The 14,720-nt window shown below is 49.3% G+C and overlaps 1 protein-coding gene across 12 annotated transcripts in view; it reads right to left on the bottom strand.

Annotated features, from left to right (window-relative positions):
• ARHGEF1 (Rho guanine nucleotide exchange factor 1) overlaps positions 1–14,720 on the bottom strand; it is a 71,686-nt gene that overhangs the window by 4,229 nt on the left and 52,737 nt on the right. For 8 of the 12 annotated variants that reach the window (XM_081018610.1, XM_081018619.1, XM_081018621.1 and 5 more), the window contains 11 exons: positions 14,192–14,292; positions 13,002–13,079; positions 11,592–11,664; positions 10,675–10,842; positions 6,248–6,335; positions 5,105–5,206; positions 4,171–4,241; positions 3,852–4,022; positions 2,711–2,881; positions 2,448–2,596; positions 620–717 (listed from right to left, as the gene is read on the bottom strand). In XM_081018610.1, the coding sequence (XP_080874736.1) occupies positions 640–717; positions 2,448–2,596; positions 2,711–2,881; positions 3,852–4,022; positions 4,171–4,241; positions 5,105–5,206; positions 6,248–6,335; positions 10,675–10,842; positions 11,592–11,664; positions 13,002–13,079; positions 14,192–14,292 (1,250 nt within the window). In that variant the 3' untranslated portion in view covers positions 620–639. The remainder of the gene's footprint in view (positions 1–619; positions 718–2,447; positions 2,597–2,710; positions 2,882–3,851; positions 4,023–4,170; positions 4,242–5,104; positions 5,207–6,247; positions 6,336–10,674; positions 10,843–11,591; positions 11,665–13,001; positions 13,080–14,191; positions 14,293–14,720) is intronic. The other 4 variants (XM_081018616.1, XM_081018612.1, XM_081018617.1 and 1 more) reach the window with 3 other exon arrangements.

Here is a 14,720-nt window from a genome sequence, read left to right as displayed (position 1 = left end):
CCCCTCCAAGGCCCTAGAGGCATCCTGGACTGCTAGGAGCCATGGAAAATACAGTTCCCGTGGCCCCCAATATTCCTAACTACGTTTCACTGGTTCCTGGTTGCTATGGATACATGTCGGGCCTACTAGAGCCTTCCCACCCTCCTGCCATTCCACTCACAGGCCCTCAACTACCAGGTACATCTGAGCAAGAAAGGATGGGATGGTTCGGGGGTTGGAGAGCAGAGAGTTCTCCTGGTGGGCTGATTCGAAACTGGCTCAATGGGCCAGAGGATGTTTGGATAAACAGGCAGCGAGACTTCCAACAAGCTAAAAACACAGCAAATTACTCACCCATTTAAAACAAAAAACACCAAATGGGTGGGATTTACATAAAAGTGGCTTGAGCGATTCCTAAACTCCCCTCAGCGGAGGCACTGTTTTGTCTTTTAAATTAAATTTTGAGGCACAAACACTTATTTCAAAAACTTGCTTGCTCAGCCATTAAGATCCCAGGCTCATCCTGAGCCAATCGCTGTCTTATCAGCCTAACCAAAGGACACAGGGTGGTGAGAGGAAGCTGGTCAGTCATGCACCGAGTTTTTGGGATACCCTGAACGGAGCCTGTTTCTTCCATTACCTTCTCCGCTTGGCCAAGCCTCATGTGAAACTGGGCGGCTGAGATGGCGTGAGTTTTCCTATCAGCTGCTGCAGGTGCCAATAATCCGCTTCAATTTCCTAGTACGACAGGCAGACAAACAGATTGAGGAAAATATTCACTGAGAGGGTGAAGGAGGGATGTGGGGACAAGCATCCTTCTGGACACTCCCAACTCTCAAGGGTGAGAGGCTTCAACCTTGGCAACCCAGTCGCTCTAGATCGGCCAACGTGGCGCCCTCTGGGTGTTGCTGGACTGCACAGGGCCACAGGAAGAGCTGTCTTATACAGAGTCAGACCACTGGGTCCATCTATCTCAGTACTGTCTGCACTGACTCGCAGCAGCTCTCCAGGGTTTCAGTTTAGGGTCTTTGCTACCCCTCTCCCCAGAATTGCTGGGAAATGAAAGCTTCTGCATGCAGCCTGCCCACTGAGCTGCAGCCCTTCCCCTCAGGGCAACAGCCCCCTGTCAGACCACTGGGCATGCTGGCTTGGACGGCTGGGAGCTGGAGTCGAAGGACACCTGCAGGGCCACGGGCTCCCTGTTCCTGTTTCATAATAAATAATAATAATAATAAAAAATAAATTTTATTTATACCCCGCCCTCCCCAGCCAAGACCGGGCTCAGGGCGGCTAACAACCAATAATAAAAACAAGTTGATTGAACTACAACTTAAAAACAAGATCAAAACACAACATCAAAACACTAAAACATTAAAATGCAGCCTCATCACAGGAGGAGAAAGGAAAAAGAAAGTAAGAGGGGGAGGGAGTCAAATTGATTCCAAGCCAAAGGCCAGGCGGAACAACTCTGTCTTACAGGCCCTGCGGAAAGAAATCAGATCCTGCAGGGCCCTGGTCTCATGAGGCAGAGCGTTCCACCAGGCCGGGGCCAGTGTTGAAAAGGCCCTGGCTCTGGTTGAGGCTAATCTGACTTCCTTAGGGCCCGGGACCACTAGGGTGTTGCTATTTATGGACCTTAAGGTCCTCCACGGGGCATACCGTGAAGGGCTTTAAAGGTCAAAACCAGCACTTCAGTGGCAAGCCCCCTTCTAAAGGTGACCTGGTGCATAAGCTGGGGCTTGTAAGGAATAAATTCTAAAAAGAAGCCGTTAAGAGGGTGGCAGACAAGGACCGGGGAGAGCAGGGCACTGGGTGACCTCAGGTTAAGCCGACGGACAGCGAGCAGCCCTAACTCACAGGGTTGTTGTGGGAGTGAAGTAAGGAGGGAGAGAACCACGTTTGCTGCCTGGAGAAAATGATGGGACCTAAATGCAGTGAAATATAACAAAGCAAATCATGTACAGGCATGAAGAGAGACACACACACCCGGCTCTTTGCTTTGTCTAGTGAAGAGAACGGGCTCAGGAGATAAGTCTCCAGGCAGCATCTAGTCTTGAAAAATGTGGCTTCCCATTCATCTCAGCCTGCATTAAGTTTCTAGTGTTCATGGCTGTAGTCCTGGTCTTTCTTCTTTATTTAAAAAGAGCCCAATGGACGAGGGTTGCAGCCATCAAAGGGCGGTCTTCACACACCTTCCTACACTCCTTCCCTCATTCTCAACACGAGGGCCCATCTCTCTGCCCCTCTTCCCTTTCAACCCCACTGCTTGAAAAAACATTCAGGCGTTTGCTCCCGCACCTCCCTCCCTCCCTCCCCAATCTTCTGCACTTTCCTAACGATCTTGGAAATTAATATTCCAGGGCTCGGGTTTAGCTCTGCAAGGAAAGCAAACAGGTGCAAAACTGCCCAGTAAATTCTGAGCGTGCCAAACTGGTGTGTGTGAGTGTGTCTTTGCAACCCTCTCTCACCTTCAGACCCTGGATGGCATCTTCTAGAAGCCGCAGGTGATGCTTCACCCCGTCAGATTGTTGGTGGGTCAGAATTATGGAACTGGATCCTTCCCTATCCAGGTGCTCTGAGCCCCACTCCGGCTCCAAGGGGCCATTGGGGAGACCTCCTGCAAAGAGGGAGGGGGGGGAATATATGATTCTATGAAATACTCCCAGCATGCCCCTCTCTCGCCAAGTCCTGGCTGACTTTCCCAGCAGGCACCTGGCTCTCAGACCCCCACCTGGATGCCGTCGGCTGCCATCTGCCTCGGTCCTGTGACCTGCCTCCCACTCCTCTTCCTCTTCTCCCTCGCGGGGGTTCCCGTTCTCCGGCGGACAGTCCACAGGTTCTGCTGCTGGGAAGGCAACTTCTCCTTCCTCCGATACTTGAAGTAGCCTCCTCAGGGCTGATACTGTTAAGGACACAAGACTGGGGTGAGATTCACCTGCTTCGCGAGCCTTGGGGCTTGGGGGGGGGGGATGTGGGGGCAGAAGGAATCTCCGCAGAGGGGAGGGGAAAGAATGGAGAAGGGGAGGGGGGAATCCTCCGGCGCTCCAGATACTGTTGGACTACAACTCCCATCATCCTTTGCCACCGGCCGTGCTGGATAGAGGCTGAAATCCAATGGTATCTGGAGGGCCGCCGATTCCCGCCGGCCCTGGATTATCTATTTGCTTCATGCAATCTGCATACTGCTTTACTGTAAAGACAAACAAACCTCAAAGTCGTTTTAAAAAAAAACCAAAATCAATGATACGCTTAAATCCAGATTAAAACACACGTCAACATTCTACTTCAGTCTTCTGCAGCCCTGGCTGGGGCCAATGAGAGTTGTAGCTCCAAATCTCTGGAGAGCAGCAATTTTGGGGAGGCTTCTCTACATGTCTAGATAGGCTTAAAGGTAAAGGTAAAAGTAAAGGTAAAGGGACCCCTGACCATTTAGGTCCAGTCACAGACGACTCTGGGGTTGCGGTGCTCATCTCACTTTATTGGCCGAGGGAGCCGGCGTACAGCTTCCGGGTCATGTGGCCAGCAGGACTAAGCCGCTTCTGGCGAACCAGAGCAGCGCACGGAAACGCTGTTTAGCTTCCCGCCGGAGCGGTACCTATTTATCTACTTGCACTTTGACGTGCTTTTGAACTGCTAGGTTGGCGGTAGCAGGGACTGAGCAACAGGAGCTCACCCCGTCGCAGGGATTCGAACTGCTAACCTTCAGATCGGCAAGTCCTAGGCTCTGTGGTTTAACACACAGCGCCACCTGCACCCCCTAGATAGGCTTGCCTAAGCATAAACGTTCTTAAGCAGACACTGGAAAACGCGGAGTTGAAGGTGCCTGCCTGCTGTCAACAGGCAGGGAGTTCCGAAGGAGTAGCGTTACATACTTCTGTCCTGTGCGGCGGATGACAGGGCCCCCTGGCCTACGGGCCGGTGCTTGTGCAAGTTCAGCATGTCGTCCAAGATCTCCTCCGTTGCCTTGCCCAGCTTCGGTCCGCTCACAGGGCTGCGCCCCTCGAATTCAGCTCCTTCCAGCATCCCGTCCTTCTCTCGCTCTGCTTCGGGGTAGCAAAAGACCAATCGGATCCCTGCTCTCAAAGAGCCCCTAGATTTCCCTGGCTCTGAGCTCGGCAAGAACCCAGAACTCTTATTTTGCCCCCTCCAGCTCCTCCCACTGCCTTCCAAACCGCCTGGCCGCAAACTCACCCTCCGAATGCAGGGTCTCTTTGTGGGAGCTGCCGTTCTCCGCCCCGCCCAGCAACCCCTCTGAGTAGCTGCTGCGGGAAAAAGAAGAAGCTGTGAGTGCAGATCTATGCCGGCAGTGGGGAAATGGGTTGCACTGGCAGGCTGGATCCTTCCTTCCCCCCGCACACCCCATGAGACAGCCCTTCCAGTGTCAGGGAGCCAGCCAGCAATAAATCACACTGAGTAAGTGAAGCTAACTCTTTATAAGAAGAAACAAAGCCTGCTCAGAGGAGCCAGGCCTCATGAGCACAGCAACTCTTCTTGGTGGGTCTTGCCCCTATGAGGCAGCTGCCTAAGGCTCCTCCGCCCCCTGGTCCTTCCCAAGCAATCTGAGACTGTGCCAGCACACCTGTCTTTGCTCCTCTCCCTTCATACCTCTTCTGGTCCTGGGAGACCAGCAGGGAGAGGAGCTAGTTTCAGTAGGAAGGGGAGACACCTCCGCCTCTTCCCCACCTGGACTCATCTCTGCCTCTTGGCCTCCCTCCTCTTCTGCTTCAGCTTCTGCTTCAGATTCTGCACTTCTTTCTGCCACAGGCTCTCCCTGCTCATTAAACCCCGTCACCTCTTCAGCTTCTGACACCTCCTTCTCTCAGTCTTCTCCCTCTGCCCCCTCCCTAAAATTCTTCTGCCTGGATGGAACCTTTCTTTGAACTGTGATATTGCCTCTCACTGGTCTGGATGGAGAGACGCTGCGTGGAGGTTATGTTTGCAAAAACTCCTGGGTTTTGCATGACTGGAACGTACAAAGGAAAACGTCCCATCCGCTACCCTCCTCATTTTTGACTCTGACTTTGCCCCACTCACTTCTGGCAAGCAGGCCCCAGAAAATGCCCCACGTGGCCTTTGGTACGAGAAAGGTTTAGACATTTTCCCTCCCCAGGAACACCAGGCTTACAAGCTGGGGCTGTGTGGCGAAGACCGACTGTTTGGAACTGAAAGCCGTGGTTTAATGGGGACCTTCAGAGAGCCGGCCGTGTCGCTGATCATACTGCACCAGCTAGAAAAGAACAAAGGAAGGGAATCGGGTAAAACAAAAACTGACTGGTTGATTTGACAACAGTTAGAGGTGATAGGGCTTACGCTGGCCTGGAATCTCCAAACCTGGAAGCCTGGCCCCTTAAATGCCAAATGTACTGCATATGGCAGAGGCACTTGGAACACGCTCAGAGACACCCATCACTATAAGCCCAGGGAGGAGCCTCAGCTCAAATTAAGGAATGGCATCTGTGAGTATAGTGTGGCATACAAATTCAATTATTAGTATTAATAATAATAATAATAATAACAATAACAATAATAATAATAATAAGCTTAAAGTCGGACACGACTGGCCCGTACGGGCAGGGGTACCTTTACCTAAAGACCTTAGGTAAAGGTAAAGGGACCCCTGACCATTAGGTCCAGTCGTGGCCAACTCTGGGGTTGCGCGCTCATCTCGCTCTATAGGCCGAGGGAGCCGCTGTTTGTCCGCAGACAGCTTCCAGGTCATGTGGCCAGCATGACTAAGCTGCTTCTGGCGGACCAGAGCAGTGCACGGAAACGCCGTTTACCTTTCCGCTGGAGCAGTACCTATTTATCTACTTGCACTGGTGTGCTTTCGAACTGCTAGGTTAGCAGGAGCAGGGACCGAGCAACGGGAGCTCACCCCGTCGTGGGGATTTGAACCGCCGACCTTCTGATCGGCAAGCCCTAGGCTCTGTGGTTTAACCCACAGCGCCACCCGCATCCCTTGGTGCTAGGCAAAGTCATAGTTTGAAAATTGACCCTGGATTGAAGCTGAGAAAATTGAACCACCCTCGCCTCCAAAACTACCACCCCTCTGTTTCTGCCACCCACTCCAGCTCACAGACTAAACCCAGCCTTCCCCAAACTGGTGCTTTCTAGATGCTTTGGGCTACAACTTCCATCAGCCAGCGAGCCAAAACCTGGAGGGCATCAAGCTGGGGTGGTGGTGGTTGGAACCCTTCTGGTACTCCAGTGGTGAATGCCCACCTCCCACCTCCGGCAGCATCTCAATCTCGCCTCCCCCGTTTCTTACTTCTTCCTTTCCAACACCGTCTGTGCAACCAGCTCATAGATCTGGGCTCCGTCCTCCCAGCTGAAAATCACATAGAAAGCCTTGATATCTAAGAGGAAAGAAGGAAACGGCAGGTTCAGAATCAAAAAAGAGGAGGAGGACCTATCTCAGAACTTGCACCCAGTGCCCAGTCGAGGTTTGCCCGGTAGGGCGTTTCCAGCCAACCTTCTGGGGGCCGCATACCAGGGGTGGGCAGGGCCAGAGGTGAAACTGGACGGCTGTAAATGCTACCTTTGTACAGGAGGCTACACACTTTCTCTCTTGCCTTCCATCCAGGCAAGGAAGAGGCGTCATCGGGGTTTCAAGGGCACATTCCAGCCAGGCAGAAACATTTTAAGGCAAAATAAAAAAATTCCTTCCGGTAGCCCCTTAGAGACCAACTAAGTTAGTTATTGGTATGAGCTTTCGTGTGCATGCACACTTCTTCAAATATCTTAGTTGGTCTCTAAGGTGCTAATGGAAGGAATTTTTAAATTCTGTTTCAACTACGGCAGACCAACACGGCTACCTACCTGTAACATTTTAAGGCAGACGCACTCAGTCTGTACAGCACGAGACTCTTAATCTTAGGGTCGTGGGTTTGAGCCCCACGCTGGGCAAAAGACTGTTACATTGAAGGGTTGGACTAGAAAACCCTTGAGGTCCCTTTCCAATGCTATGTTTCTATGGGTGAAGCAGTGCCAGCGATGGTCTAGGGAAGGGGTCAGCAAACTTTTTCAGCAGGGGGCTGGTCCACTGTCCCTCAGACCTTGTGGGGGGCCGGACTATATTTTTTTTTGAAGGGGGGAAATATGAACGAATTCCTATGCCCCACAAATAACCCAGAGATGCATTTTAAATAAAAGCACACATTCTACTCGTGTAAAAACCTGCCGATTCCCGGACCGTCGCCGGGCCGGATTTAGAAGGTGATTGGGCCAGATCCGGCCCCCGGGCCTTAGTTTGCCTACCCATGGTCTAGGGCAGCGGTTCTCAACCTGTGGGTCCCCAGATGTTGTTGGACTACAACTCCCATCATCCCTGAGCTCTGGCCTTGCTAGCTAGGGGTGATGGGAGTTGTAGTTCCACCCACAGGTTGAGAAAGGCTGGTCTAGGGAGAGTGCCAAGGGCAAGGCAGAGAGGCCTGGAGATTCTCTGTGCCTGAGCTAAGGGGATTCAAACCCCTGTCTGGCGAGATACCTGGGGACTGGCATCAGTAAGGTTTTTGTTGGCTCTGCCACTGGGACTGAAGGTTCTGTGGCATCCTGTTATGTGTGAGCAGGTGTGTATTATTGTTGCCATGAGTTCATTGGCTGCCTCTATGTGCAGGCAGGAAGTAAGTGCAGTAGGGGGTGAGGGCCTCTGATCAGTGGGATGTGGCAACTTTCCTAAGGACTCAAGGGGCTTGTCTGTTGTGTTTTATATCATTTTTGCATCTTCTGGTTGCATGATTCCCCCAAACCCCTTGGGCTACCTTGCCCACAGCACCATCAGCATATATTGAGTCCCGGTGTATCAGGAATAGAGAGGATTGCTGTCAATTCACGCCAAATTTGTTTTTTAAAAAAACTGCCCGACCTGCATGTCAGTTTGTGCAGGTTGCAGAATTCTGCATTCCTGGCACAGAATTCATGCTGCCTGGGTGCGGATGATGCACGGCCAAGAATACAGAGACCGTCTGCAGTCAGAGCTGTGCTTGCAGCAGAATTTTAGATTATTCAAGGTAACAGGCAGGATCTAGGCTGTTTGTGGCTTCCGTCCCAATCTTTTATTTAAAAACAGCATAGGAGACGAGAATGGCCCTGAGCCGAATGCTAAACTATTAATAGCTGCTGCAAGGTTTGGGTTTTTTTAATTTAGCTTGTACTGCCTGTTCCGTTTCAAGGTTTCCTTTTCTTCCACAACCAAAGAAACGTAATCGTCACACGAAGTTTCCTCGCTGCCAGGAAACTGTCCCGCCTAACTAAGAAAAGCCTGCTTTGCTTGTAGGTCATTCACTGAAGACAGCCAGCCTGGGGTCTCCCCAAATGCAAAGCACATGCTGTACCACCGAACCGTATTCCTCCTCCGCTTAAAAGCTTCCTTGGGGGGGGGACGGGGACCCACATTCTTAATCTAGTGCTGTGTGACTTAACTTCGCTGCTTCGGTCCCAATCGGTAGGACAGGGTTTCCCCTCACAGCCATTTCCCCTCATAGCCACACCCCCTTCAATACTATACAGTCATAGAATCACAGAATTGTAGAGTTGGAAGGGACCCCCAACGGTCATCTAGTCCAACCCCCTGCAATGCAGGAATCTCAACCAAAGCATCCATGACAGATGGCCATCCAACCTCTGCTTAAAAACCCTGCAATGACTGCTTCTAATATTATACAATAATTTTACAATATAATAATAATAATAATTATAATAATAATGGATCCATTGCAGCTATCACTGCAGATCTCCACGTACTGCCTTTGAGTCAGATCTACTATTTTCTGTGCAAAAGACCTGGAGCGCTCCAGTATCTTCCGAGTGACCTAAGTTGTGCCTTCCTTGAAGTTCCATTGCATGTAACAGAACGTGAATACCATTCTGAGAAGCCCCTTGTGTTCTCAGTGTCCCTAAATGCTTAGCTTTGAAGCGTACAGAACAACTCCTATGCCCTTTTTAAAATGAGGGGGGTTTTTTTGGGGGGGGGCTACTGGGTTGTTGTTTTTATTTTTATTATTTTATTTTATTTTGTGATTTTATATCTTGATTTTATTCTGCGAACCGCCCTGAGACCCCCGGATATAGGGCGGTATATAAATTCTGATCTGGTGGAATGCTCTGTCACAATAGACTAGGGCCCTGCGGGACTTGACATCTTTCCGCAGGGCCTGCAAGACAGGAGCTGTTCCACCAGGCCTTTGGCCAGGGCACAGCCTGACTCCCTCCCTCGGCAATCTTCACGGAGCTCTGGCCCAATGGTTGCCATTAATTTGATTTTGAATTGAATTGAAAACGAATTGATTTTAGAATGCATTTCTATTAATTGATTGTGATTTTATGTAAACTGTGTTATTTTTATTTTTGTTAGCCGCTCTGAGCCCGGTTTCAGCTGGGGAGGGCAGGATATATATAAAAAATTATTATTATTATTATTATTATTATTATTATTATTAAAAATTAAAAAGCAAACAAACTCCTCAGTGTTGCTCCTCCGTCCTCAGTGGCAGAGTCGCCTCCTTTCGCTCTGACTGGTTCCAATCAGCACGAAAGATGAGAATAATTCTTCTCAGTGGCTAAAAAGCTACCCCTTTCACGCTAGCCGGGCAGCTCTAAGATACTAGAGATGGGAACCCGGCTGCAGAAATAGTAAGGTGTCTTTGACACACACACCCCACGACCACTACACCTCCGGTCCTAATCCACACACTTTCAAAGCAGAGGGGCTTCCACCTCACCTCACCCACTGTGGCGTTTGCCCGTCCTTTTTAAAATGTCTGTACAGGGGGAGAGAAAGAGTTAATAGGTAGACCAACAGAAAAGCCAGAGGCAGAGCCTACCTGTTTATAAAAAGGCTTAGCCTGAGGTTTGGGTTGGTTGGTTTTTGCAGTAGTTGGTTGGTTGGGAAAGGCAGTTGGGAAAGCAGTTGGCAGACAGTTGGAAATAGACAGTTAGTGCAGTTGGTTCTTGTGTGAGGGGAGGTAGAAGAGTTAGAGACAGGATAAAATAAGACTAAGAAGGTAAAGAGTAACAACAGGGTCAGGTTTAAAGTGCTGCTTTTGACCTTTAAAGCCCTTCATGGCCTAGGACCCTCGTACCTATGGGACCACCTCTCCTGGTATGCCCCACGGAGAGCCTCAAGGTCCATAAGTAGCAACACCCTAGTGGTCCCGGGCCCTAAGGAAGTCAGATTAGCCTCAACCAGAGCCAGGGCCTTTTCAACACTGGCCCCGGCCTGGTGGAACGCTCTGCCTCATGAGACCAGGGCCCTGCAGGATCTGATTTCTTTCCGCAGGGCCTGTAAGACAGAGTTGTTCCGCCTGGCCTTTGGCTTGGAGCCAATTTGATTCCCTCCCCCTCTTTCTTTTTCCTTTTTCCTTTCTCCTCCTGCGATGAGGCTGCATTTTAATATTTTAATGTTTCAATATTTTAATGTTGCATTTTAATCTTGTTTTTAAGTTGTATTCATTCAACTTGTTTTTATTATTGCTTGTTAGCCGCCCTGAGCCCGGCCTTGGCTGGGGAGGGCGGGGTATAAATAAAAATTATTATTATTATTATTATTATTACTACTACTATTATTATTATTATTATTATTATTAGTGATTTACCGGGGAGGACCAGGTTGGTGGCAGCGGATTAGTGGTGTACGGGTCAATAGTCCGTGAGATGACCGGGGGCTCCGCCACACCCACCCGCCACCACAGCACCCACCTGTGGCCACTTCGCGTGTCATGGCCGAATTGAGCCTGATGATGGGACTCAGCATCTGCTTCCCGTCAGGGGTTGGGTTGATGGTGCGGCTGTGGCACTTGAGGACCAAGCGCTCCTCCTGCTTCTGCAGAAGCACCAAGATGTCGTCCAGCAGGAGAACGTGGACATCTTTTTTTGGAGGGTGGGGGGTAAGAGAGAGAAGGTCAGAGGTCTGGCGTACGCTTCCGAGCCTCGCTGGGAAACCCAGGCCCCCACCAAAGCTGAGCTTATAGAAAGGGGAGCCCTGAGGGGGTGGAGCCATTGAAAGCCCCACCCCTTCGACTCAGAAGCCACGCCCACAAATCTCAAATGTAGTCAACTTCAACAAGGTTGCATAAGGGTCCATGCAAGGCTGAAAGGCCTACCAAGTGCAGTTCCCTTGCGCTGACCTCCCCGCTAGTCTCCCAGCACTCAAGGGAAGAATTGTAACAATACGTAAATAAAACAATTGCTTGGAGGACAGCAAGCCCATTATTCAGCAATACTGGTGGGGAAACTGTCCACAAGGTCAGCCCCAGGGTGGGGATTGTTCTTCAGCGAAGGAAACCCACTCCTCTCCTTGAAATAGTGCCATTCCAGCTGGTCAGTGCAAGAACTCTGTAACGGTGCCTGAGCTTTCTTTTTTCCTCCTCCCCACCAACCCCTTTTCCTCTCGTGCCATGCCTACAGGCAAGACCTGTAGGGGTCCCATTCAAATCATTTTTGGGGCTGAAGAGTGGGATGAGAAGGATTTAAATAAAAACATCCACTCAAATCTTATTTCAATTGCATCAGCACGCCGACCCTGGCATCAAGATGATGTTCTTGAATCAAAGCCCTGTCCCAGAGTTTAAGCTGAAGAAGGCTCCCACGGATGAGTGAGCCTGAGCTCAACTTACCTACTGATTTATCCTTGGTGATACGCCAAGTCAGGGGTCCCTCGTAGACGAGGTTTTTCTTGGTGATGTCGTTCTGTGGGAAAGAGCTGGTTACGGCCTGAGGTTTTGCATACGCTATCATTTCACGCACAAAGAGTTGCATTAAGAAGCAGGAGCGTGGAGATAAAACCTGGGGAAACCAGAGCTCATGGAAGACCACACTTTTCACTCCAAATCAAAGAAACACTCTTATAATTTTACAAACCTCATTACGTAAATTGAGAGCACCAGACCAGTTGCTCAGAGCAGCCTTAAAGCCACATTTCAAGAGAGAGGACACTTGCCCCTTGATAGCAGCCATGTGACGGGCAGAAACTCAACAGAGCTGAAACCCCTGAATGACCAGGTGTGCAGCCTAGGAGTCATTTTGGACTCACAGCTGTCCATGGAGGCACAGGTCAATTCTGTGTCCAAGGCAGCTGTTTACCAGCTCCATCTGGTATGCAGGCTGAGACCCTACCTGCCCATAGACTGTCTCGCCAGAGTGGTGCATGCTCTAGTTATCTCCCCTTTGGACTACTGCAATGCGCTCTACGTGGGGCTACCTTTGAAGGTGACCCAGAAACTGCAATTAATCCAGAATGCGGCAGCTAGATTGGTGACTGGGAGTGGCCACTGAGACCACATAACACCAGTCCTGAGAGATCTGCATTGGCTCCCAGTACGTTTCCGAGCACAATTCAAAGTGTTGGTGCTGACCTTTAAAGCCCTAAACAGCCTCGGTCCAGTATACCTGAACGAGCGTCTCCACCCCCATCTTTCAGCCCAGACACTCAGATCCAGCGCCGAGGGCCTTCTGGCGGTTCCCTCATTGCGAGAAGTGGGTTTACAGGGAACCAGACAGAGGGCCTTCTCGGTAGTGGCGCCCGCCCTGTGGAACACCCTCCCTTCAGATGTGAAGGAAATAAGCAGCTATCCTATCTTCAAAAGACATCTGAAGGCAGCCCTATTCACGGAATTTTTTAATATTTAATGCTGTATTGTTTTTAACACTTGATTGGGAGCCACCCACAGTGGCTGGGGAAACTCAGCCAGATGGGCGGGGTATAAATAATAAATTTTTTTATATTATTATTATTATTATTATTATTATTATTACAGGTGCAGCCTAAGCATGGAGAGACATGCTACCTACTGCGAAGTTCTTTAAAAGGGGGCAGGCTCCTTCGAGGAAACAGGTGGAAATTTTGTTAGAGAATTTGCTCCCCACCCCACTGAAAAGGTGGCCCTCCAGATGTTGCTAGACTACAACTCCCATCAGCCCCAACCAGCAGGGTCCAAAGTCAGGGATGATGGAGAATATTTGGGTGCTCACAAGTTCCCGACTCCCCAGTCTGCAACCAGGGAGGAAATACTAGGCCAGAAACTCACCCTAAAGTCACTAAGCAGTGGATCAGTACTTTGCTTCAGGTTGGAGAGGTCCAGGCGACGCTGATAATCCTTCAGTTTCTGAAAAACGCAGAGAGGACACACACACACACAGAGAGAGAGAGAGAGAGAGAGAGAGGGTGGGGCAAGGGAGGATTAGAAAGAGCAACTGCCCAACAGAGAGGTATTTATTCATTTATCAAACTTATTAGTCACTTTAAAAAAAACACCAAAAAAACCCAAAAGCTAACTCAAAGTGACATGCGGACAATAAATACCCAATTTATTGTGGGTACAGAAATTCATATGAATGATAAAAAAAAAGTTTTTATATGCAGTAACTGCAGCAAGGATATTGTTTGCCCTAAAGATGGAAGTAAGAAGAAATGCCAACTGAAGAAAGTGGCAAGAGAAATTGATGAACCATGCTGAGATGGCGAGATTAACAGGGAAAATTTGGAACCAGCAGCACCAGACTTTCCTAAAGGAATGGAAGAAGTTTTCGACATATTTGGAAAGCAACTGTAACCAACTGATATCACTTGTAGGGTTAAAAGAAGTTTTGTAAGGAGTAATATATAAATTATTGTGAAAAGAATTAAGAATAGTTATTAAGATTTGAATTTGAAGCAATAACTATAGTAGCAAAATGCATAATTAGAAACGATTTTAGAAAACCATCAGTTGAGGTTGAAGGGCTGTGATAGCCAAAGATTTTGAAATGATGTTTAAAAGAATGATATGTTGGAAAATGTGTAAATACCAATAAAAATTATTATAATAAACAATAAATAAATAATAACACATGCCTTAAAACCAGCATAAAGCAAAACATAAGAGAACTCTAAAACTCATTCAGGTATTTTTAAAGACAGGATGAAAACGACCCACAGATAAATAAAAGCCGAAGGACCGGGCGAAAACAAACGTTCTGATTGGTGCCTAAATTTAAGTAATGATGGCACCAGGTGAGCTTCCCTGGGGAGAGCACACTCCACAAAAGGAGGTGGCCACCGCTGAAAAGGCCTGTTCTAGTGTTGGCGTACAGAAAAGGACCTCGGGTGACAATCGCAAGGTTCTGATTGGTTCGTACGGGGATAGGCAGCCCTTGAGGCATGATGCTGTCAGGCAGCAAGAAGAAGAAGAAGAAGAAGAAGAAGAAGAAGAAGAAGAAGAAGAAGAAGGGCACTTACCAGCAAGTTCTCCATGTCGCGCACCTCCTGATTGACGTGGTTGAGGATCTGCCGACAGCAGTTGGCCGCCTTCTGGACCTTCTCCCGTTCCTCGGCCTCCTCTGCAGCACAGATCGAAAAAGGTGGAAGTGATTTTTCAAAAGGCACCCCGTTAAACACAGCCCCAGTGTTTCCCTATCTACAATTCAGTTCAGATCTAGATTCAGGCTTGGTTTTTCCCCCAGGAGGGAGGAAAATACTGTGAGTCCTTCCTCACCACAGCAAAATCAAGACTCAGACAATCTCCCAGAGCGGCTTTAACAACCAATCCCTCTTCACAGGAAACTCAGGGAATCGTAGCTTTGGGAGGAGGACAGAGGGCCTACCAACAACTCTGAACCCCAACCCCTAACAAAACCACAGCTCCCAGAATTCTTTGGGGGAAGCCATGCATATTTAAAGTGGCTATCTCAGCACTTTAAATGTACAGTATGTCGTCTGTTCAGCCCTTGGCTTAGCTGTCCCTGTGCAATTGTCTCACCTCTCCTGC

Source organism: Podarcis pityusensis (genome assembly GCF_964106645.2).
Source record: "Podarcis pityusensis genome assembly, chromosome: 8".
NCBI classification, from domain to species: Eukaryota; Metazoa; Chordata; class Lepidosauria; order Squamata; family Lacertidae; genus Podarcis; species Podarcis pityusensis.
This window is presented reverse-complemented; position numbering and strand designations above follow the sequence as displayed.